At 48.8% G+C, this 24,611-nt stretch overlaps 1 protein-coding gene across 1 annotated transcript in view; it reads left to right on the top strand.

The window, feature by feature from the left end:
* ERF (ETS2 repressor factor) overlaps window positions 1–24,611 on the top strand; it is a 97,679-nt gene that overhangs the window by 13,212 nt on the left and 59,856 nt on the right. The window contains exon 2 of the mRNA XM_069946473.1: window positions 24,031–24,087. Coding sequence (XP_069802574.1) covers window positions 24,039–24,087 — 49 coding nt within the window. The 5' untranslated portion in view covers window positions 24,031–24,038. The remainder of the gene's footprint in view (window positions 1–24,030; window positions 24,088–24,611) is intronic.

The raw sequence follows: 24,611 nt of genomic DNA, 5'->3' as shown, positions 1-24,611 counted from the left end.
TGGAATAGGAGCAGTGGCAGCAGACTGTCGCTATCCTCTATGGGCTGCCCGAACGATCTAGCGATCACCCGGGCAGCTCCCTGCGCCCCCTCTGCTCTTACCTGCTCACTGACGCCGCTTGTGGTGCTGGCGGCAGTGAGCGGGGAGCTGATAGCGCTTGTTTGCTCCTCAAGTCGCCCCGTGTAAGCCCCTTTTCCAGGTAAAAATTATGGAGACCGCTGTGCTATTGGGAACTTTCAGTGGAGTAGATAGTTTCTGTACACTTTCCCAGATCTGTGCCTCCCGACAGTCCTGTCTCGGAGCTCTACAGGCAGTTCTTTCCTCCTCATGACTTGGTGTTTGCTCTTATATACATTGTCAGCTGTAAGACCCTATGTAGGCTTGTTTGTGTGCAATAAAATCAAAGAACTTACTCAGAACAATGGATAAGACCACAAAACAATTCTTCCATAGTGAAGAAAGTTCAACTTCGGATGAGCACAAGGTAATAATGATGCAAAGTTTAGGTTTAGAGATGAGCGAACCGGGTTCGAGTCAATCCGAACCCAAACGTTCAGTATTTGATTAGCTGGGGCTGCTGAACTTGGATAAAGCTCTAAGGTTGTCTGGAAAACATGGATACAGCCAATGACTATATCCATGTTTTCCACATAGCCTTAGGGCTTTATCCAACTTCAGCAGCCCCCGCTAATCAAATGCCGAAAGTTTGGGTTCGGATCGACTCGAGCATGCTGGAGGTTCGCTCATCTCTATTTAGGTTCAACTAGTTAGTTCAGGGAATGTTATGACTCCCCGCAGTTGGGGGCCAAAACTGTCTCTGAATTATACCCTCAGGAAGACATAATGGGGAAGACAGAGATTTGGGAAAGCTGGGACAAAGGGCCCTATTACATGGATATGTAAATATTGCTCTGTGTAATAAAGACAATGATCAGCCGAAGAGCTGATCATCCACTGATCATTGTCTTTTAGCAAGTTTAAAGGGGAACTCCGGATAACTAAAACTTGTTTTCTATTAAAAGTACATTAAAAGTTATATAGATGTGTCTATACAATGTATTACCGTATCTGTACGGTTCTGCCACACTGGTAGCTGATAGAAATCCAGGAAATGAAACAAAATGGTCTCTGTGCCAATCCACATTGTCTCCTGCTCCTTATACTCTCCTTCCTTAGGAAACAAATATTCCATGCTTCTGTCTCACATTGTGTGTGTTTGCTGAGCATAGACTGATGATGCAGACAGGGGGCAAGGTGTGATCTCACAGGAGGCTTGGCTGGATCCCCCAATTCCCTGAGTGATCCACCATCTCTGAATGGCCAGAAGCAGGTGCAGCACTAATTTTACTGATTATGATGGGTGGGGGAGTGTGATGATCAGCTGAGGGAAAGCATTGCATTCTGGGAACTGCTCAACCAGGAAGGACAGAAACACAATACAGAACAAAACCCCCCCAAACAAATAGACTTTTGGTAGTTTCAAAACTGGGATAGATATGTGAGTTCCCCTTTAAAGACCAACTGCGCATCACTACATGTAATAATGATGCGTGGCTGATGGCTGAGTGAAAAGTAAAATAATAAACACTATACTTACCTGTCCATGCTCCCCAGGGTTCTCCTGCCTGTTCCCTGCTCACCGCAGCCTGCCGTCTCACTGGCTGCGGCGCTGTCACATCTCGGCCAATGATTGGATGAGCAGCCCGTCATTGCACAGAGCTTCAACGTCGGCTGCGGAGAACAGGGAACAGGAATCAGGACACCGGGGAACGTGGACAGGTAAGTATAATGTTTATTACTTTCTATATAAAACAAGGGCTGCACGGACATCGCTAACAATCAATCCACAGCCCTTCCTGCACGATAATCGAGCCGTTTAATAGGCTCTGTAAGCAAGTCCCTGTCTAGCAAATTCTTTTATGTTCTGTCTCTCCTGGTCACCCAATACACATCCATTCATGAGTTCTCAGTGGGGAGAGGAGGGGTAAGCAGCTGATTTATCGCTCACAGCAAAAGTGTCAGGTTGAAATTCTTTTCCCTGACATCTTCTGTAAGAGGATAGTCAGGAGGCCCCCATACACCTTACATAGTTGGCTTGTGCCGCTGGGTTCCGCTGACCTCTGACTAAAGTGTATGGGTACTTTTAGAGGGCTAAATAGTACCGGACAGGAGGGAGATATGTGCTGCTCTCAGTGGATCGCCCAGACTGGATACATTGTAACACAATTTGTATTAATGCGATCGACTGCTTTGTGCACAGAGGAAGAGGTGTAACACTTAGATAAAGTAACGACTGAGTTCCATCTCTTTATACCCCACGTTGTGATAAGGACAGTTGGTAGCCAAGGTATATGGCACACATCTCAGTAATGCGCCCTTCGCACAGATCGTGCCCCCCTGATCTTGGGCATATTCTCCCAGTACGACCGCGTTGACCCCTGACTCGTCTCCTTCATACACTGACACCAGCAATTGTGTCTGGGATTTCACGGAGATCATAGCCTGAACAGCCGCGTGATGGTGTGACAGGCGTGTGACAGGGCGCAGATCTGCTCACAAAGGGACCAGGGCGTCCCCGGGGGATATTATTATCAAATAAACACAGAGAGTGTATCAGCCATAGGGAGATGGAGTGATTAAGGGGGGGCGCAAAAGGGTATATGAAGGGAAATCGGATCAGGGAAGAGTCTTCTACAAGAAGAACAATACATTAGGAGCTGAGGCTGCGGACTAGGGAGAACATATGGGGTACCAGGGCAGTGGTCTCTGTGCTGTACACTGTGACACTGGTTGCTGGAGTCAATGCAGTTTTCAATACGTAGTTGCTCGGAAATCACAAGACCACCACCCCCCCCCAACCCCCAGCAGGGAATCAAAGGACGACCACAGCTATGGGAAGCTCCGAGCACTGACTGCTGTGAATGGATAAATAGTCAGCATTATGTATCTGGTGTATGGAGTCCGCTCTTACACAAGCAATTGCTATCTGCAGATAATTGATACCACTTGTTTGTCGGTGAACATCACAAACATTCCTATCTGACAAAAGCTAATAGCTCATAAAGTAGTGGGTATTGTCGTAGAATATACCATGCTTAAAGCTACAGTGTAAAAAACGTAAAGCCTGATACATATCAATGTATGATATAAAGTTATCGTTTGTTCCGTTATATATATATTGTTCCATTAATCTCTATCGATTCCGCACAGTTCCCACGATCTTTGCTGGTGGTCATTCAATAAGGACCTTCACTGTTTACAATAAATTAGTCCTGGTTATGCGTAGGACTAACAAAAGTAATGTTATCGCCCCGGCTCGAGTCTCCAGTGAAGCTCACGATCTAAGGCCTCATGCCCACCACCATGCATGAGTCTGCATACTATTTGCAATTGCAGACAGTATATAGGACACATTCTAGTTAATGGGCCAATGCACATGACCATGGATTACACTACGCGCATTTGCTTCGAGTCCGGACTACATAGAAAAATTAGGACATTCAATAAGACATACAATAACAATAACTAGTACATAGGTGGAAAGTCTGTATTGCATATAAAGGAAAGATGAGTATTCGTTATTTGCATTTATGGACCTGACCATGTAATGGGAAGGTTCTGCTTCATAAAGAATAGCGTAAAGTGTATGTGGGTCCGTAGGCAACAAATTCATAGTGGTTTAGCTCAACCTCCGCTTGGTTAGCATAGAGGATGTATACCCAATTCTCTGTAGTACTTCTCCCACTAGGCCGGCAGAACCTATAGTAGATGGCGGTAATTTGCATCTGCTTAGGTTTGATACCGAAGTAGCCAAATAGTCTGTGATATACACAGAATATCCACTTTATTAAAGGGGTATTCCAAGAAAAATTAACTTTTCCTCTATCCACAGCATAGGGCAAAAGTAGGAGTTTGCAGGGGGCCTGACCTCTGTAACCCCCGCCGATCTCCGTATCAGGCCCCCGGCTTCTGTATTATGAATAGAGCAGCGGGCACGTGACCAGCAGCTCTATTCATTCCTATGGAGCTGACAGAGAGAGACGAGTGCAGAGTACTTCCGGCGTACCCGTGTTTTTCCATCGCTCTATAGAAATGAATAGAGCAGTGGGTCATGCGCCATACCCAGCAGCTCTATTCATAATACAGAAGCCAGGGGCCCGATACTGAGATCGGCGGGGGGTACAGAGGTCAGACCCCCCACAGTCACCTACTTTTCCCCTATCCAGTGGAATTGATTTTCCTGGAATACCCCTTTAAATCCTTTCATTGCCAGTGCTTCCCGTTTTTAAAGATTAGACCTGTAACCCTGGAATATAGCAAGAAATCAAGTGATCAGTTCTCTGCGGATCAGTTTCATTGTGAATCCACATTATAAGGGGTCAGGAGAGGATGTTGAGAATTGTTTTGTTGAGTAGGTGAAAACTGCAGTTACCAACTAATGTGTCCAACTTGTTCCTTAGCTTTGCTAGGCTATAACAGCCGACAACTGACACCAAGGCCCTTGTGCTTAAAGCAGTGGAGAAACATGACCTGGTCAGATGAATCTACATCTCTATGGCACCAAGCTGTTGGGAGGGTCAGAATTTGGCAGCTTGAATCGATGATCCCATTCTGTCTGGTGTGAACAGTTCAGACTGGTGGAGGTGGCACTATGGTGTGCAGCACGATTTCTTGGCACATCCTGGGTCTGCTCATACATGCGCTTATACCTGAGCTTATCTAAGCATTGTAACAACTATATTCATCCCTTCCTGACAACTGTTTTCTGTATGACACTTTCAGAAGGACAATGCACCGTGCCCAAGAATTATAGATTGATTCCAGGTACAGTGAGTTTTACTTACTTACCCGGCCCTCACAGTCCCCAGATCTTAATCCTCCAGGTTAGTCCTGACATCTTTCTCCTGTGGTCGCACTGCAGAAAAATTTAACACTTAAAGGAGAAGTCTGGGGAAAAATTTTTATTAAATTATTGTATTGCCCCCAAAAAGTTATACAAATCCCCAATATACACTTACTACAGGAAAAGCTTATATAATGATTTTTTTCCCTGCACTTACTACTGCATCAAGGCTTCACTTCCTGGATAACATGGTGATGTCACTTCTTGGATAAAATGGTGATGTCACGACCCGACTCCCAGAGCTGTGTGGGCTGTGGCTGCTGGAGAGGATGATGGCAGAGGGATGCTCAGTGTCCCTCCAGTGCCCTGTGTCCCTCAGTGTCCCCCTGCCATCATCCTCTCCAGCAGCCACAGCCCGCACAGCTCTGGAAGTCGGGTCGTGACATCACCATTTTATCCAAGAAGTGACATCACCATGTTATCCAGGAAGTGACATCACCATGTTACCCAGGAAGTGAAGCCTTGATGCAGTAATAAGTGCAGGGGAAAAAAAGCACTTTATAAGCATTTCCCGTAATAAGTGCATATTGGTGATTTGTATAACTTTTGGGGGGCAATACAATACTCTAATAAAAATTTTCGCTGGACTTCTCCTTTAAGGGCCTTTCATATGGACCAATTATCAGCAATAAACATTGCTAGAAACACCAATATTCCTGAAGAACAAGCTGTAATCTCCACCACGATAAATTGCTGTAGTCCAAAGCACCACTAGACTGGAGTCTCTAATAAAGTGATAATTCATTGTATCATAGGGGAGTTGGAAAAAAAAATAGAGTACCCAGAAGAAAATCTCAATTTTAGGTTCCTAGACCATAGCTTAAAGGGGGTTGTCTAGGCATATTCTTCCCCCTGATCTGACATGGAGAGATGAACATGGAGATGCATCCATCCAATCGTTTTATTATTTGGACCCATGCATGATACTTGCTGGTCACCCGATGGTTGTCTCAGTAACTAAATAACCAGCACCCAGTTGTGTTCCCAACACACAATATTAGATTGAGAGGGAAGGTATGCTTAGACAACCGCTTATACCACAGTATGTCCAGTGTAATGATCTGGTCACAGTATGATGTCTCATGCACAGTCAGCTTTATATTGTGGTTATTGTGCAACCTGTCATCTTTACTGATACAGAAGCACGTGCTGCAGTGTTTAAGGATGTGTCTAGAAAAACATAATCGGCTTCACTATTCTAGACAGCCTCATATATAGGCCAAAAGGACACTCTCACTGCTTCCGTATCCGGTAGTCTAGGCTGTGTCACTGTCAAACAACTGGAGGCAACAAGTCAGGTGACAGAACTGCTATCCGAATGCCAATCTTGGTTCCTTCGCGTTTAGCTGCCTAATGATTTGAGTCCTGTCATACGACGTGCAATGTCTACAAGCTTAGAGTGATGTGTAGAGCCGGTAATACAGGAATGCACTGGTTATATGTGAGTTTGCCTGCAGGTCACAGTGCTGCAATATAGGATAGCAGAATACATTCCATCAGACTCTCACACAGACGTGCATATGACGGCCATTGTAAGGAGAATCGGATATCATGGGCTACACAACTGTGCAACCATATTATTACCACTTAAAGTCGCATGTGTATGGCCAGCTTAAGGGGTTGTTTATTAAGTGCACCCACTGGGGTATCCTATACATACACCACTAGTGAAGAGTATGGTGACAGATACAGTTCAAGGGGCTGTACATTTTGAAACACATGTTCGTAACCTATGTTAGGAAATTCTAAGTCAATAGAGGAGCGGTGCTCTGGAGAGTAGTGTTGAGTGGATCTGTCAAACAGTTTGGGTCTGGCAACATTCTCCGAACCTGAATGTTCTGAGTTTGATTCCCCGTTGCTGCAGGAGTAGGATGCTGCCCTAGGGAGTCCTGGAAAATATGGATAAATCATAAACTGTATCTATGTTTTCGTGGCAGTCCTAGGGAGTAGAGATGAGCGGACTGGGCCAAGGTTCGGGTTTGCACCATCGGCCTTTGAATCCAGTTGTCTGCCTGCTCCGTGGGGAAGGTAGAGACAGCCACAGGCTGTATCTCTGTTTTCCAGACAGGAACCCAGCTGTCTCCAACTTCTCCACGGACAGCAGGATTCAAATGCTGATGGTTCGGGTTCCTATGAACCTGAACATTGGGCTGGCCCGCTCATCTCTACTAAGCAAGTCATCCAACTTCTTCAGGGAATCAAATGCCGAGCGTTCGGGTTCAGAGAACGTTTCTAAATCCAAGCGGTTTGAACGTCCACTCAACACTACTGGAGAGCGGCAAAAAAATGCTGCAACCAAAAGACTCTGTGTAAAGGCCCCATTACACGGTCCATGGAGAGGAGCAAGCGAGCGCCGACGTGTCAGATCAGCGCTCAATCGCTCCCCGTTCACTGATCGCTCACACAGTGAGCGGGTACGAGCGGGGGGCCGCAGGGAGGTGCAGGAGGGGCTCCCCGGATAATCCTTAAATCATCCGAGGAGCCAATGGGAGATAATGGCGGGCTGCTGCTGCATCTCCTATTGCATGGAGCGTTGGCCAGCAGACCGTCGTAAGGGCCCTATTACACTGGATGGTTATTGTGCGAAAAATCGTCATAGCGTTCAAATTTAAATGATAATCGTTCTGTGGAATTGCAGGCAAGGATCGAAAAATCGTTCATATGTCGTTGATTGTTGATTTAGATCTGAATCTAAAATTATCGTTAATCGTTTGCTAATCATTCGCTGTAATTCCACATTCGTTTACTCAAGTTTCGCATTTTTTCACTAATCGTTCAGTGTGATTGCGCATGGTCCATTGTTTTACTGGGATCAGAGAGATAAACGATCATAGTAACAATCGCAGTAATGATCGCAGTAACGCTCGTAACTAACGTCCATCGTCCTGTGTAATATAGTGAACGATTTCAGGTTAACGATAAACAATCTCATTTAAGATGATTTATCGCTAGTCGTTATTCGTTAAAAATCACTCTGCGTAATAGGACCTTTAGCGTTGACAAATTTTTCAACATGTTGAAAGACAAGGATCAGCCGACATCATGTATTTCAGCTGATCGTTGCCTTTTACACCAAACGATTATCAGCCATAGCGGACGATAATTGACCAAATACAGACGATAATCGCTTGGTGTAATAGGGCCTCAATGCTTTCTTTCTCCTGTGGTCGCACTGTGGCCGCTCAAATAATTATGGTGTGTAATGCTGCGTTTACACGTAACAATTATCGTGCAAATTTGCGCGATAACGCTCGAATTCGAACGATAATCGTACGTGTAAACGCAGCGAACGATCAAACGACGAACGAGAAATTGTTCATTTTGATCTTACAACATGTTCTCAAATCCTCGTTCGTCGTTCGCAAAAAATTCGCAGATCGTTCCGTGTAAACAGTCTTTTGCCGATTTAACTAATGTGTGAGATAGGCTTAAGCGATTGCAAAACGAATTTTCTGTACGATATACCGTCTAAACGCTGATCGTTATGAAAAAAAAATCGTTACTCCGGCATCGTTAATCGTACGATCGGGCCAATTATCGGTTCGTGTAAACGCAGCATGAAGGCAGTCTAGTTGATCTGCACTCGGACGGCTGAAGACTGTCAGGTGTACAAGGACCCCCATACAGGTTCTGTCACTGATTAGAGGTGGTCCCTGGGGATCTCGGCAGGGGGACACTTTGCAATCGGCTTATGCCACGACCCCCTTTAGCAAGTAGGGGTCATTCCCACATTTCCATCATCCCTTCAGGCTTCTATCATGTGACTTGTGCGTCTGTAATCACCTTCCAGCCTGTAGCCAGGATTAATCCTCATCATCCTCACATTCCTCCGCTGCTCTGTAATTTCTGCCCTCGGGGGATTTTATCTCCAAGTCTCAGTAATTTTCAGCTTGTTAGTGTGACAATGTCTTCTAATTAAGAACTTCCTAACGAGATTCATCAGACCCTGGCTTTAGTCCTGACATCCCATCTGTTCCGATCCAGCTCCAGTACACACACATATATATCATTCGTATATGTACATATTATGCCAGCGCTATATACAACACTTACTGCCAATATATAAAGGGATGTAAAACATATCATGATTGTACAGATAACTTGCATCAAGCCAAGTTTCTATCTTCTGGCAGTCTATCCCTCTATGGAGCATTCACACTGCATAATCTGCATAGAAGGATTTGGAGGGGGCATAGTAATAAATGGGAGTGACGGGATCTGGATGAGGGTTTCTTTTAAATCAACTGGTGCCAGAAAGTGCCAAAGATTTGTAATTTACTTCTATTAAAAAATCTCCAGTCTTCCAGTACTTATCAGCTGCTGTATGTCCAGCAGGAAGTGGTGTATTTTTTCTAGTCTGAAGAGCAGGAGAGGTTTTCTATGGGGATTTGCTGCTGCTCTGGACAGTTCCTGACATGGACAGAGGTGGCAGCAGAGAGCACTGTGTCAGACTGGAAAGAATACACCACTTCCTGCTGCACATCCAGCAGCTGATAAGTACTGGAAGGATTAAGATTTTTAAATAGAAGTAAATTACAACTTTCTTAATTAAAACTGAGGTGAAAAAGAAAATGTTTTTTTTGTTGTTTTTTTTTGACCAGAGTACCCCTTTAAATAACGATGATATATGGTTATTGGATAGGTATCAGGATGCGCTGGGCCTATTGCTTTAAAAGCTGGCAAATGATAAGGTTATTATCTAGTGAATAAGTGTCCATAAACATTTCTCCAAGACTTTCATTGCGAGTCTTAAATCTTCTGGAACTTTCCTCCGCATGTCTAGTTGTGGGCTTAAAAATGAAATATCAGTCCCTACGTGGCCGCTTTTTTAGCTCAGTTCCATTTGGACACGGATATAATATAGCTGTTCTCAGCCTCCATGGCAGAATATGTTATATTAGATGGGAAGGATAGCACAGCAGTGCAGACACTGCGACAGACCCCCATGGGTACTGTAATAAGTCTTTGGGGTGCCATTGATGTCCTGTAACAAAGCAGAATAGGGGAACTGATGATGTAGGTGTGAACACAGCCTACAGACAGACATACACATATCATAGCTTTCAGCTTATAAAAGCAATGCAATGAGCAGAATTATTTCTTTAACTGAAATTTTAGGAACAGTTCTCAGCAATAACAATTGCTGAATGTGGCTGGTAACAGAAGAACGGAGATTTATCAAACATGGTGTAAAGTGAAACTGGCTCAGTTGCCCCTAGCAACCAATCAGATTCCACCTTTCATTTTCCAAAGAGTCTGTGAGGAATGAAAGGTGGAATCTGATTGGTTGCTAGGGGCAACTGGGCCAGTTTCACTTTACACCATGTTTGATAAATCTCGCCCTCAGTCTCTTATAGAAGGTAACAATACCACAATGCTCAGGGAAGAAGTACCAAACTCTATACAGTACTCCTTAGGGATTCACTCAAAGTTTAGCAACATTGCAGTCTGGATGTCCTAGCTATCCAGGCGGATTGCGCTGTCAGTAAATTCTGAAAAGTGGCTTAACACCTTCAGGTTGGCCAGGGTAGCTGCATTCAGACTGAACGTTGCTCAGGCTGGCTGGGTTGCACAGGGACCTGGACTTTTGCTTGCAGCGTGTGTGCTCTGTGTGTGTGCTGCTCTCTTCCTGTACTCTCTCAGTTTCTGACACTGCAGGATCAGGATGTCCTCTCCTCCTGGCATTTTTGAGAGGCTGATACACTGCCAGAAGCTGGATTTCAGATGATCATCGTGTGAGGGTTACAGGCTGAACGCTTGTTAGGCCGACGGCTATCTCTTATGCCGCGTTTACACAAAGTGATAATTCGCCCAATTGATCGTTAAACGATTTTGAAGCAACGATTTGGTTTTTATAACGATCAGCGTCTAGACGAATAAATCGTAAGAAAAATCGTAAGAAAATTCGTAAGAAAAATTGTTATTGCGATCGTTTTTAAGATCGCTTAAGCCCATCTTTTACATAGGGTGAATCTTTGAAAGACTGTTTACACGAAACGATCTGCGAATTTTTAGCAAACGATGAACGACGATTTGTGAACATGTTGAAAGTTCAAAATGCACGATTTTTCGCTTGTCGCTTGATCGTTTGCTGTGTTTACACGGAACAATTATCGCTCAAATGCGATCGTTATAGCGCAAATTCGAACGATAATCGTTCCGTGTAAACCCAGCATTACACATGCTCAGCAGAACATGAATGTGCTTTTAATGGGAAGATGGGAAAAAGCTGCGGCTAGACACCTTCCTATGGCCATATTCACACATGGCAAAACAGTGGCAAACAACGGACACTGTCTGTGATGTTCATCACTTTATTTTAATTGGAATGTGGGCACATTCGGGTGTGCCCACACTCCAACTAGCTATAGCGCACACTCCAACTAGCTATAGCGCACAATGTAAAGTACGGCAAGGAGGACTTGTGACGTGATGTCTCAGGCCGCTATGTCAGTTAGCGGCCAAGGTGGGACCCCACTATGGCCGTTAACTGGCTAAGCGGGCCTGAAACATCACGTCCTAGGTCCCCACTTACACCTAGAAGAGGCTGGGGATGGGGGACTGGAGTGGAGGACAGCAGACCCCAGCGCTGGAACCAGGGAGATAAGTGCATGTTCTTATGTTCAGCCACCTTCACCTTCCCCCCCAACTTTTGAAAAAAAGTCTGTGCCCAGACTTCTTCTTTGAAGGAGAAGTCCGTCCATTTCCAAAAAAAAAATCAGGGGCAGGGGAAATGTAATAAGGAGTCCTAATTTACCTCTCCCCGTGCCCCCTGAGCGGCGGGACCAGCCTTGGGACCCCCGCTGGAGGGCATTTTCCCCCCAAGTTGTGATGACTTGGCCAGTCCATCAGCCAGGTCATGATGTGTCAACTCCGGAGATCTCAGAGCCCGGCGGGGGTCCCAGTGCGGTGGTCCAGGGCTAAAGAGGCACGTAGAGAGGTGAGTTAATACTCTTTGTTACTTTCCCCCGTGCCCCTGCCTTTTTTTAACCGCACCCCCCCAGAGGGTGGACTTCTCCTTTAAGTACTGCAAATAAATATGCAATACTGCAGTGTGTGAACACAGCCTAAGAGGAACATCCCCAACCTTCTTCCATTGAGGGACACTCTGGAGGCCCCTATACACATTGGACAGTCAGGCCATCCTTACTTTAATCTAATGTATATGAACAGCTGTAGAGATCTCTCTGCCATTAGCAGAAGTTGCTCTTTAATAGTAAGCCGTCTATGGTCGTACGTATAATATGATCATTATTTAAAGTTGCCATCATAAACTCCATGAATCAGATGTCACCATATGACGCTTCTAGAAGTAAATAGAAATCAGGTCTGTGCTTCTCGGTGGTGTTTTCCAGTGCAATGTGATGCAGCTGCGGGGTATATACTCCTGCGTGATGTAATGTCTGCACAAACACAGAACGGCAGCCAGCATCTCCTCACCAAGTCCTGTTCTGTCTGAGGCCGGCATGGGGGTCCGGGGGAGAAGCATTCAATCCATATTATTCAGGACCATGCACATGGTCTCCAGATTTTTTGTGTGTGTGTCAAATGAGACTTGTTCATCAGATCAGAACTCCTGAGGGAGATTACCCTGCGTTTCCCAAGCACATGATTGTAGAAGGGCTGATAGTAACGGTCCTATTACACTGAGCGATTTTTAACGATTAACTTATCGCAAACGAGATTGTTTATCGTTAACCTGAAATCGTTCATATTACACAGAACGATGGTCGTTAGGTACGATTGTTACTATGATCGTTATTGCGATCGTTACTATAATCGTTTATTCCTTCTGATCCCAGAAAAACAATGAACAATGTGCAATTACGCTGAACGATTAGTGAAAAAATGCGGAACTTGATCGAACGAATGTGGAATTACAGCGAACGATTAATGATAATTTTAGGTTCAGATTTAAATCATACGAACGATTTTTCGATCGTTGCCTGCAATTACACAGAACGATTATCGTTTAAGTTCAAACGATTTAACGATTTTTCGCACCATAATCGTCCCGTGTAATAGGGCCCTAACGGTCAGAAGACAGGCACTATTTTTACTACAGCTACAGTATAGTGGTTTACATACAGTATATCACATGCAAAAGAGGTAGTCACACTAGGATCCTGGTGGATGGGCAGCAGTACTATGCATAGCATATTTTGGGGGGCTCGTTTTTACCAAATTCCAAAGTTATTCCCTTTTAATTTGGACAATGGGGACCCAAGTCTCTCCTGAGTGAGAGGTGGGTTATGCATGCTCGGTGATGTTCTCTATTGAAACATGTGTATTCAGACTTAGGGCCGCAGCGGTTGGACCACCCCATCAGATAGTTATCCCCTATTCTGTTTTTACATATGCTTCAAAGCGACTCTGTACCCACAATCTGCCCCCCAAACCACTTGTACCTTCAGATAGCTGCTTTTAATCCAAGATCTGTCCTGGGGTCCGTTTGGCAGGTAATGCGGTTATTGTCCTATAAAAACAGCTTTTAAACTTGCAACCCTGTGTCAAATTGGCGCGGCCTAGAGTGTCTGTGCCCTAGGCTTGCACCGCCTCTCTGTCCCTTCTTCCCGCCTTCATCATTAAGAATGCCCTGGGCAGGATTTCTCCTAATCATCACTTGTCTGAACACTGCACATGGGCCTTAAAGATCCATCACATGTGCAGTAATCAGTCAGGTGATGATTAGGAGAGATCCTGCCCAGGGGTGTTCCTAATGATAAAGAGGGCGGCGAGGAGGGACTGAGCGCCATCGCAGGCCTAGGGCACAGACACTCTAGGCCACGTCGATTTGACACAGGGCTGCAAGTTTAGATTTTTCATTTTCTCTGACTAAAGATAAACAATTGCACACGACCTGAAATCATTCAACATAATACACGGAACGATAGCGATTAGTTACAATCACAATCCCAATCGTTTGTATTCTCTCGTATATGAACGATTGTAATGACGAAGGAAGGATGCGTACATACACTAAGAGATTTGCGAATGATTAACGATGATTTATGGTCAGCTCAAAAAGGCGATCAACAATGTACGAACGAATTTTTGCTAGTCAGTTGCAGGGCCGTATTTGTCACTAGGCACCCGTGGTCCGGTGCCTAGGGCGGCGCCCTGGAGGGGGCGGCACCCGCACGGAACACTTTTTTTATTATTAAAAAAAAAAAAAAAAAAAAACGTCCGTAGGCACCGGCCCACGGGTCCGCGGCCTAGTCCGCGCCGGGGGGGGGGGGGGGGGGGGGGGGGGGGAGCAGGCTGGTGGGCAGGCTGGTTCCCTCCCCCCATGCAGCGCCGAGGTCCGGGGTGCGAGGCAGGGGGTGAGCTTCCGGCACACACAGTGTGACAGAGGCCGGAAGCTCCCAGCTGCAGCCCCGCGGTCCCGGACCTTCTCTCCTGCTCGGCGATGACGTCACATCACGTGAGCGCCGCCGAGCTGGAGAGAAGATCCGGGACTGCGGCGCTGCAGCTGTGAGCTTCCGGCCTCTGTCAGACTGTGTGTGCCGGAAGCTCAATCCCCGACCCCGGACCCCGGACCTCGGCGCTGCATGGGGGGAGGGGGGACCAGCCTGCTCCTGGCCGCCCCATCTCCCCCCTGCCCCTCAGCCTCTCCCCCTGCCCCTCAGCCTCTCCCCCTGCCCCTCAGCCTCTCCCCTGCCCCCCCAGCCTCTCCCCTGCCCCTCAGCCTCTCCCCTGCCCCTCAGCCTCTCCCCTGCCCCCCCAGCCTCTCCCCTGCCCCCCCAGCCTCTCCCCTGCCCCTCAGCCTCTCCCCTGCCCCCCCAGCCTCTCCCCTGCCCCCCCAGCCTCTCCCCCTGCCATCCAGCCTCTCCCCTGCTCCCCCCAGCCTCTCCCCTGCCCCCCCCCCCAGCCTCTCCCCTGCCCCCAGCCTCTCCCCCTGCCATCCAGCCTCTCCCCTCTCCCCTGCCCCCCCCCAGCCTCTCCCCCTGCCATCCAGCCTCTCCCCTGCCCCCCAGCCTCTCCCCCTGCCATCCAGCCTCTCCCCTGCTCCCCCCAGCCTCTCCCCTGCTCCCCCCAGCCTCTCCCCTGCCCCCTCAGCCTCTCCCCTGCCCCCCCAGCCTCTCCCCCTGCCATCCAGCCTCTCCCCTGCTCCTTCCAGCCTCTCCCCTGCCCCCCAGCCTCTCCCCTGCCCCCCAGCCTCTCCCCCTGCCATCCAGCCTCTCCCCTGCACCCCCAGCCTCTCCCCTGCCCCCCCAGCCTCTCCCCCTGCCATCCAGCCTCTCCCCTGCTCCCCCCAGCCTCTCCCCTGCCCCCTGCCCCCCCCCAGCCTCTCCCCTGCCCCCCCAGCCTCTCCCCCTGCCCCCCAGCCTCTCCCCCTGCCCCCCAGCCTCTCCCCTGCCCCCCAGCCTCTCCCCCTACCCCTCAGCCTCTCCCCTGCCCCCCAGCCTCTCCCCCTGCCATACAGCCTCTCCCCTGCCCCCCCAGCCTCTCCCCCTGCCATCCAGCCTCTCCCCTGCCCCCCAGCCTCTCCCCTGCCCCCCCAGCCTCTCCCCCTGCCATCCAGCCTCTCCCCTGCCCCCCAGCCTCTCCCCCTGCCATCCAGCCTCTCCCCCTGCCATCCAGCCTCTCCCCTGCTCCCCCAGCCTCTCAACCTAACCCTCAGCCTCTCCCCTGCCCCCCCAGCCTCTCCCCCTGCCCCCCAGCCTCTCCCCTGCCCCCCAGCCTCTCCCCCTACCCCTCAGCCTCTCACCTGCCCCCCCAGCCTCTCCCCCTGCCCCCCAGCCTCTCCCCCTACCCCTCAGCCTCTTCCCTGCCCCCCCAGCCTCACCCCTGCCCCCCCCAGCCTCACCCCTGCCCCCCCAGCCTCTCCACCTAACCCTCAGCCTCTCCCCTGCCCCCAGCCTCTCCCCTGCCCCCCCAGCCTCTCCCCCTAACCCTCAGCCTCTCCCCTGCCCCCCAGCCTCTCCCCTGCTCCCCCCAGACTCTCCCCTGCCCCCCCAGCCTCTCCCCCGCCCCCCCAGCCTCTCCCCCTAACCCTCAGCCTCTCCCCTGCCCCCCAGCCTCTCCCCTGCTCCCCCCAGACTCTCCCTCTAACCCTCAGACTCTCCCCCTAACCCTCAGCCTCTCCCCTGCCCCCCCCCAGCCTCTCCCCTGCTCCCCCCAGCCTCTCCCCTGCCCCCCCAGCCTCTCCCCTGCCCCCCAGCCTCTCCCCTGCCCCCCAGACTCTCCCCCTAACCCTCAGCCTCTCCCCTGCCCCCCCCCCCCGCCTCTCCCCTGCTCCCCCCAGCCTCTCCACCTAACCCTCAGCCTCTCCCCTGCCCCCCAGCCTCTCCCTGCCCCCCAGCCTTTCCCCTGCCCCCCCCAGACTCTCCCCCTAACCCTCAGCCTCTCCCCTGCCCCCCAGCCTCTCCCCTGCTCCCCCCAGCCTCTCCCTTGCTCCCCCCAGCCTCTTTACCTAACCCTCAGCCTCTCCCCTGCCCCCCCAGCCTTTCCCCTGCCTCCCCCAGACTCTCGCCTTAACCCTCAGCCTTTCCCCTGCCCCCAGCCTTTCCCCTGCCCCCCCAGACTCTCCCCTAACCCTCAGCCTCTCCCCTGCCCCCCCCAGCCTCTCCCCTGCTCCCCCCAGCCTCTCCACCTCACCCTCAGCCTCTCCCCTGCCCCCCAGCCTCTCCCCTGCCTCCCCCAGACTCTCCCCCTAACCCTCAGCCTCTCCCTGCCCCCCAGCCTATCTCCTGCTCCCCCCAGCCTCTCCACCTAACCATCAGCCTCTCCCCCTGCCCCCCAGCCTCTCCCCTGCCCCTCAGCCTCTCCCCTGCCCCCCCAGCCTCTCCCCTGCCCCCCCAGCCTTTCACCTTCCCCCCCCAGACTCTCCCCCTAACCCTCAGCCTCTCCCCTTCTCCCCCCAGCCTCTCCCCTTCTCCCCCCAGCCTCTCCCCTTCTCCCCCCAGCCTCTCCCCTCTCCCCAGCCTCTCCCCTGCCCCCCCAGCCTCTCCCCTGCCCCCCAGCCTTTCCCCTGCCCCCCCAGACTCTCCCCCTAACCCTCAGCCTCTCCCTGCCCCCCAGCCTATCCCCTGCTCCCCCCAGCCTCTCCACCTAACCATCAGCCTCTCCCCCTGCCCCCCAGCCTATCCCCTGCTCCCCCCAGCCTCTCCACCTAACCATCAGCCTCTCCCCCCAAACCTCAGCCTCTCCCCCTGCCCCCCAGCCTCTCCACCTAACCCTCAGCCTCTCCCCCTGCCCCCCAGCCTCTTCCCTGCCCCCCCCAGCCTCTCCCCTGCCCCCCCCAGCCTTTCCCCTGCCCCCCCAGCCTCTTCTCCTGCCCCCCAGCCTCTCCCCTTCTCCCCCCAGCCTCTCCCCTTCTCCCCCCAGCCTCTCCCCTGCCCCCCCCCCAGCCTCTCCCCTGCCCCCCCCAGCCTTTCCCCTGCCCCCCCCCCAGACTCTCCCCCTAACCCTCAGCCTCTCCCCTGGTCCTCAGCCTCTCCCCTGGTCCCCAGCCTCTCCCCCCTGCATTCTCAGCCTCTTCCCTGACCCCAGCCTCTCTCCCCTGGTCCCCAGCCTCTCCCCCCTGCATTCTCAGCCTCTCCCCTGCCCCCAGCCTCTCTCCCCTGCATTCTCAGCTGCTCCCCTGCCTCCCAGCCCCTCCCCCTGACCCCCAGCTTCTCCCTCTGACCCCCAGCCTCTCCCCCTGAATCCCAGCTTCTTCCCTGCCCCCCTACCGCTCCCCCTGATCCCTAGCCTCTCCCCCTGAGCCCCAGCCCCCCTGAACCCCAGCTTCTCCCCTGCCACCCTAGCTGCCCCTCCCTGCTGGTCCCCTGCCCCCCAGCTGCTCTCCCTTTCCCCCAGCTGCTCTCCCTTTCCCCCAGCTGCCTCCCTTCCCCAGTCACCCCCCAGCTGCCTCCCTTGCCCTGTCACCCCTAGCTGCCTCCCTTGCCCTGTCACCCCCAGCTGCCCCCCTTCCCCAGTCCCCCTGTCGCCCCAGCTGCCTCCCTTTCCCAGTGACCCCCAGCTGCCTCCCTTTCCCAGTGACCCCCAGCTGCCTCCCTTTCCCAGTGACCCCCAGCTGCCCACACTGCAGACAAGTTGTGGTCGGAGAAGTCTTCATGATGCTGCGCCAGATGGAGAAGAAAGCAAAAAGTTAGTGACGGCAATCAGAGAAGACGTCACCTGTGAGTCATTAGTAACTGCACTGTAATTACTTCTATAGTGTGCAGAGCCTGTGTACCATTGGGGTCTATAAGGGTCAGTGTATTGTTTGCGGTAGTGTACTGACACAGCCCTGCGGTCACTACAGTACACTAGTGCAAACTTTTAAACTAGGACCTAACTGCAAGAGCTGCAGGCACTACAACTCCCAGCATATCCTGAGGACTGCAGACTGTCAGTACTTGCTGGGAGTTGTAGTGCCTACAGCTGTTGTAGTTGGGTCCTAGGTGCATTATACACTGTATGCTTTGTGGCATATAAGAATACAGAGATCTGTGGGGGCTCAGTGCAGGGAAGTGACCCCAGAACATCACTAATAGGGGATAGAACAAAACATCTCCCCCTATCCCCTATTAGTGATGTTCTGGGGTCACTTCCCTGCACTGAGCCCCCACAGATCTATGTATTCTGATCACCCGCAACGCCTCCAGGACCCAACTACAACAGCTGTAGGCACTACAACTCCCAGAACAGTCTGCAGCCCTCAGGATATGCTGGGAGTTGTAGTGCCTGCAGCTGCTGTAGTTGGGTCCTAGGTGCATCATACACTGGATGCTTTGTGGCATATAAGAATACATAGATCTGTGGGGCTCAGTGTAGGGAAGTGACCCCAGAACATCACTAATAAGATATAGGGGGAGATGTTTTTGTTCTATCCCCTATTAGTGATGTTCTGGGGTCACTTTCCTGCACTGATCCCCCACAGATCTATGTATTCTTATATGCCACAAAGCATTCAGTGTATAGGACCCAACTACAACAGCTACAGGCACTACAACTCCCAGCATGTACTGACAGTCTGCAGCCCTCAGGATATGCTGGGAGTTGTAGTAAAGTAGTACAATCCTCTGATAACTGCCGCTGTAGACAGATGTGTTGCTGGACCTTCAGGGCTGATGGTTGTCACCCACAGATTGCAGCCACCAGGAGACTCTGCACACAGTGATTTATTACAGGGTTGTCCTCTCAGAGACTACAACTCCCAGCATACCCTGAGAGCTGTATAAATGGAGGGTGTTCTGAGATTTGTCACAGATACAGATGAATTCAGGAAAGGAGCGGGGTCAGCATGTCGTGTCTCACTGGTTGTATATTGGTGGCTCCAGGTCCCCCAGTCCGACACTGGACAGAACCAGTCCCCAAACTAAGACGTCCCCGGCCTCCTTCCTTCCTCCATCACGTCTGTTTGATGAGAACAGCGGGCATCAAGCAGAGCGGCACCCAAGTGCCAGGGTATATACCATGCATGTAGAGTAACGCCGTGGGGGGGGGGGGGGGGGGGGGGGGCGTCTCTGCGTGCAAAGTGCCTAGGGCAGCATAAACTCTAAATACAGGCCTGGTCAGTTGATCAATGCCTGCATACACACGGAGAGATTATCGCTTAAATCTGAACAATATAACGGTTTTTCACACAATAATCTTTCTGCATAATAGTGCCCTAAGATCAGTCCTGTTAATTTGGCAGCACGCATATTGATGTCTGCAAGTTCCTTTGGAATGGATGGGCCAACTGCAGAAACAAAATCTGCTGCCTATGAATCCATCCTTTTAGTCTCTTCTTGGCTGGTGGAGGCCTACGAAGCGGACATACAACATATGTCAAATGTGTTTGCCAACTGCAAAAAGTATGTAGTGTTAAATAGAATATCACTTAGGGCAAATTTATAAAGGTCTGCACGAAAACTTGGGGGGAAAAATTAAGCAAGGACCACCCCTATGCGTAAAACTGTGCATTTTTTTTAACTTTTGTACCTTATGCGACAACTGGACATAGAGAGGGGGAGGGGGTTTGGCATGACAGGGGCAATCAAGAGCCCCAGAGCAGTAACTTTTAATCATGGCCATTGTTGCCGATTTGCAACAGCAGCCGTAATTAATACAAAAGTTAAATTGTACTGAAGTCTGAGGGAATCCCAGACAGAGTGTAAACACATAGTATACACTCCATCCGGGATCCATAAGCGGAGGCACGAAAAACTGACAAGCCTGACAGGTCACACAATGGAGGGTGGGGTTACAGCCGGGTCACAGAACAGCCGGTGTTTCACGTAGTGTGAACCCGGCCTAATGGAGCCCTGGCTGGTCACTACACAGAAGAACGTGACTTCACTCATGTCAGATGACTTTTCTTCTGGGTCCTAAAAATGGCACCCACTACTTAGATAACCCCAAGACTAGAGGCAGAATAGAAGCACCTGAAAGTAATCACAAGGAAAATAATACAAGTACATGTCAATATCACAAGAAATAGGAACAAAAAAAGCCCCATTAGATGACTGGAACTGTATTGAACGATAATTCAAATGGCTAAATAACACTACAAAACTTCTTCCCTCTATCCCTCCTGCTCTCCCTGAACTAAACAATTTTAAGTCAACTGTCTCTATAATATCCCTGCGCTAGCCCTACACTAAACATTGTAAAAGAAACAAGAAAAAAGACACTAAAGGCTCATTTACATGGGCCGTTCAGCTGATGAGCGGGAAACCACTGGTTTGTTGGATGATTGGATATTTTGAATGGCAGTAAAATGTATCCTTATCGACCGCACATCTCTCTGGTGGCATAAACAATACAGCAGTCGTTCTGCAACCCGTCCGTTTGATTTATTGTGCCTTGTAAAGGCACTACGAACGAGTGCCAATCTTGCCAGTCTGCACTCATTTGCAGCCTTGGATGGACAAAAAAAGTGTAAAAAAAGTATAAAAAAAACCCTCACAAGACAATGCTCCATTACTTCCAAGTAACAAATGGGTATAACATGTAGAAGGAACAAGAAACAGACAAGGACAAACGGGAATCTTACTTGGATAGGCCTAAGTATATTTTACTGTATAGTCCGATCTTATTGATAGGTCCTAAATTTTTATAAAGGCCAACAAATGCAACCCCTCCTAATTATCCAGACTGGGGGTTTATTTACACAGAAAGATTATCCGACAGATTATCTGCCAAAGATTTGAAGCCAAAGCCAGAAACAGACAATAAACAGAGATCAGGTCATAAAGGAAAGCCTGAGATTTCTCCTCATTTCAAATCCACTCCTTGCTTTGGCTTCAAATCTTTAGCAGATAATCTGTCAGATAATCTTTCTGTGTAAATAGACCCTAAAGCAAACATGATAACACATTAATACTCTGCCATCAGCTGCCTAAAAACTGCTTAGGCTAGGTTCACACTATGTTTTTGCAATCCGTTTTTCCATCAGTTTTTTTTGCAAAAAAAACAATGAAAAAAAACAGAAGCCTTTGTGTGCATCCGTTTTGATCAGTTTTTCCATTGACTTCCATTATAAAAAAACGCATGCGTTTTTTTTTAACGACACAAAAATGAGGTCAACTACGTTTTTGTGCACATTAAAAAAAAACGGATCCTTTTTTTATACTGTAAGTCAATGGAAAAACGGATCACAACGGATGCACACAAAGGCATCCGCTTTTTTCATCAGTTTTTTTTTATTGCAAAAAACGGATGAATAAAATGGATTACAAAAACGTAGTGTAAACCCAGCCTTAGGGCTCAAGAGATGACAAAAGGATCATGATTTTTTTTTATATCCTGCTTGGAACAGGATAAAAAATGAAAATAAATTATACTCCTCCACCTCTTGCTCCTCCTTCTTGTACAAGACACAAGAGCTGGATCTTCCTGCTCAACCAATCACTGGCTTAGACGGGACACTGTTGCTTCCAGTGATTGGCTAAAAGAGCAGGTCCTGCTCCGGAGTTTCATCTTGGAAACAGAAGCAAGAGGTGAGTACTGGCGGAACTGCTGGGGGACCGTGGTAGAGGAGTATCGCTTTCTTTTTTATTCTCTTCTCAGCATAATATAAAACTTTACAATCTCGGATTACCCCTTCAATGAAGTCATGTACACCATACAAAGTCATACATTTCAATAAAAACATACATCCCCTTTGCCGCCGAAAGGTGGTCAGGGCTTGCTGGAGAGTTGCCTGGCCTTAGAAGCCTGATCCTTATAGTAAAATCTATGGAAACTTGCAGATCTCAGTGCAGGGAGCGCAGATACACACGTGGCACTCTGCCACTTTGTCTTCATGAATCCCCCAATACTACTTTTCATTCGTTTACTACTTTTTTTTTCTTTTGGCCTACCCTGTACAAGAGAGTCTGTAACCATGGACACACATTGCTCTGCAATGGAACCATGTACATAAATGTAGATATTTTTAGTTGTGTAGTTGTTTATTTTACATACTCTTTATGTACTTCATCTGACTAGTATGTTTGGTACTAGAGATGAGCAAACCGGGTTCGGGTTCGAGTCCGAGTCCATCTGAACCCGAACCTTGGGCATTAGATTAGCGGTGGCTGCTGAACTTAGATAAAGCTCTAAGGTTGTCTGGAAAACATGGATACAGCCAATGACTATATCCATGATTTCCACATAGCCTTAGGGCTTTATCCAACTTCTGCAGCCACCGCTCATCAAATGCCGAAAGTTTGGGTTCGGATCGACTCGAGCATGCTCCAGGTTCGCTGATCTCTATTTGGTACTGTACCAATTCAGTAAGTGGCATGTATTGGATTGGGGGTCTTGTGTATTTGCCTGCTGTGTGTCCTGGATGTAGGGGTGAGTCTGCATTGGGATATCACACATCTGTTTTTCTCCAGATTCCTTAAAGGACTGGCTGCCACACACAGTGTTCCAGTAACAGCAATCATTGTGAGTGCATGGCCTACATATCCCCTTTCAAGAATTATTAGGGAGATAATTGGAGACACATTCCTTTGCATGGGATCCTATGTGCTGGCTACTTTCCCAGAATATTATAACTCTGAGATATTATGGGTAACAACATTCAACTTGGCGTGACTCCCATAATGTGCATGCTGCATGTCTGTAGAAATTGCAGGAGAAATGCAGCATGTGGCTTACATATGTGGACGATTGGAAATGATTGATCTGATGTTTGGCCTGATTAAAATTCCCCTATTCCTGCACTATTACCCAAATGTACCTCTGGGCTGAAGCAACACAGGATACCATGTCAGAGTGCTGCCATTCCCCAATTTAGTGCCATTTGGAGGCTCATTAGGGTTAGGGGCTGATTACACGGGGCGATTATGGTTATTAAAACTTTAGAATTTCAAAGGTTTTGACCAGTTGAAAGAATAGCGAGACCCCCACAGCAGTGCGCTCACTTTCGTACTGTCAGTCATCAGTTAAGTGGCTCTATAGACTTATAATGGAGCAGTGCGGCCTCCAATCTTTCCCAAACAATTTTTGGAAATCTGATCAGCAGTGACATTGTGCAACTATTGGACATTCTCATCCGCACACGATGATCGAGCAGTCTTCTGTTCTCAAACAACCCCTTAAAATATTTGTTTTTAAAATCAAATGGTTTTAGAGAGATATATAGATTTGTAATTTATCAAGTCTTCTAGTACTTATCAGCTGCTGTATGTCTTGCACGAAGTGGTGTATTCCCTGAAGCCTGACACAGTGCTCTCTGCTGACACCTCTGTCCATGTCAGGAACTGTCCAGAGCAGGAGCAAATCCCTATAGAAAAACCTTCCCTGCTCTGGATAGTTCCTGACATGGACAGAGGTGGCAGCAGAGAGCACTGTGTCAGACTGGAAAGAATACACCACTTCCTGCAGGACATACAGCAGCTAGTAAGTAAGGGAAGTAAGTACTGCAGATTTTTAAATAGTAAATTACATATCTATAAAACTTTCTGACACCACTAGATTTGAAAGAAAAAGATTGTTGCCAGAATACCCCTTTAAGCATTCTTTTTAAAGTGAGGGGTTTGCTAGGGTCAGGGACTTGACCTTCTCTGGTGCCATAGCCACTCCTTTAGAAGCTCCATTCATAAGAAACAGTGACTTATGACTATAAGCAAAAATACATTTTCCAACCATAACGTGATGCACGGTCCAAAAAAAAAACAAAAACACTCAAAAAAAATCTTTTTTTTTTTGTCTTGATACAGAATGAAGTATGTTCTGCCACAGGGAAAAAAGAAGGTATCATGTCATCCTTGGCCAAGGTAAGTGGTCTGCTCTGTCCTTATATAAGGAGCCATAAGGAGACTTGTATCAAGTGCATATGGTATGGAGACAAAATGGGAGGAACAAGGGGGTACAGCGAGGGCAGGTATACCTGGGCCATGGAGGCTGACATAGTCCAATAGGTCATGTAACCTGACCCAGCATGTAAAATAATCAATGTTTATTTTGTAGATGATTTTGCAGTGTGACTTTGTGGGGTCCCAGCTGAGATGCAGGCTGCATGGACCATTAGAGCTCATGTGTATGGCTCCTAAGAAAAGAGCTGCCGTTCAGGGTTCATCAGGGTTGTATATACCATAATATTCTTCCAATCACATGGAATATAGTGCAATTTGTTTTTTTCTGTCCAGTCCGAGTCCAACGATTGCAGAGACACAATAAAGGATCCATCTACCTCAATGGAACCCCTAATACAGCTATGTCTGTAAGCATAAGGGCCCTATTCCACCAGACGATTATCATTCAGATTATCGTTAAATCCTTCGAATCTAAACGATAATTG

This window comes from Dendropsophus ebraccatus, chromosome 12, assembly GCF_027789765.1.
Source record: "Dendropsophus ebraccatus isolate aDenEbr1 chromosome 12, aDenEbr1.pat, whole genome shotgun sequence".
NCBI lineage: Eukaryota > Metazoa > Chordata > Amphibia > Anura > Hylidae > Dendropsophus > Dendropsophus ebraccatus.
This window is presented reverse-complemented; position numbering and strand designations above follow the sequence as displayed.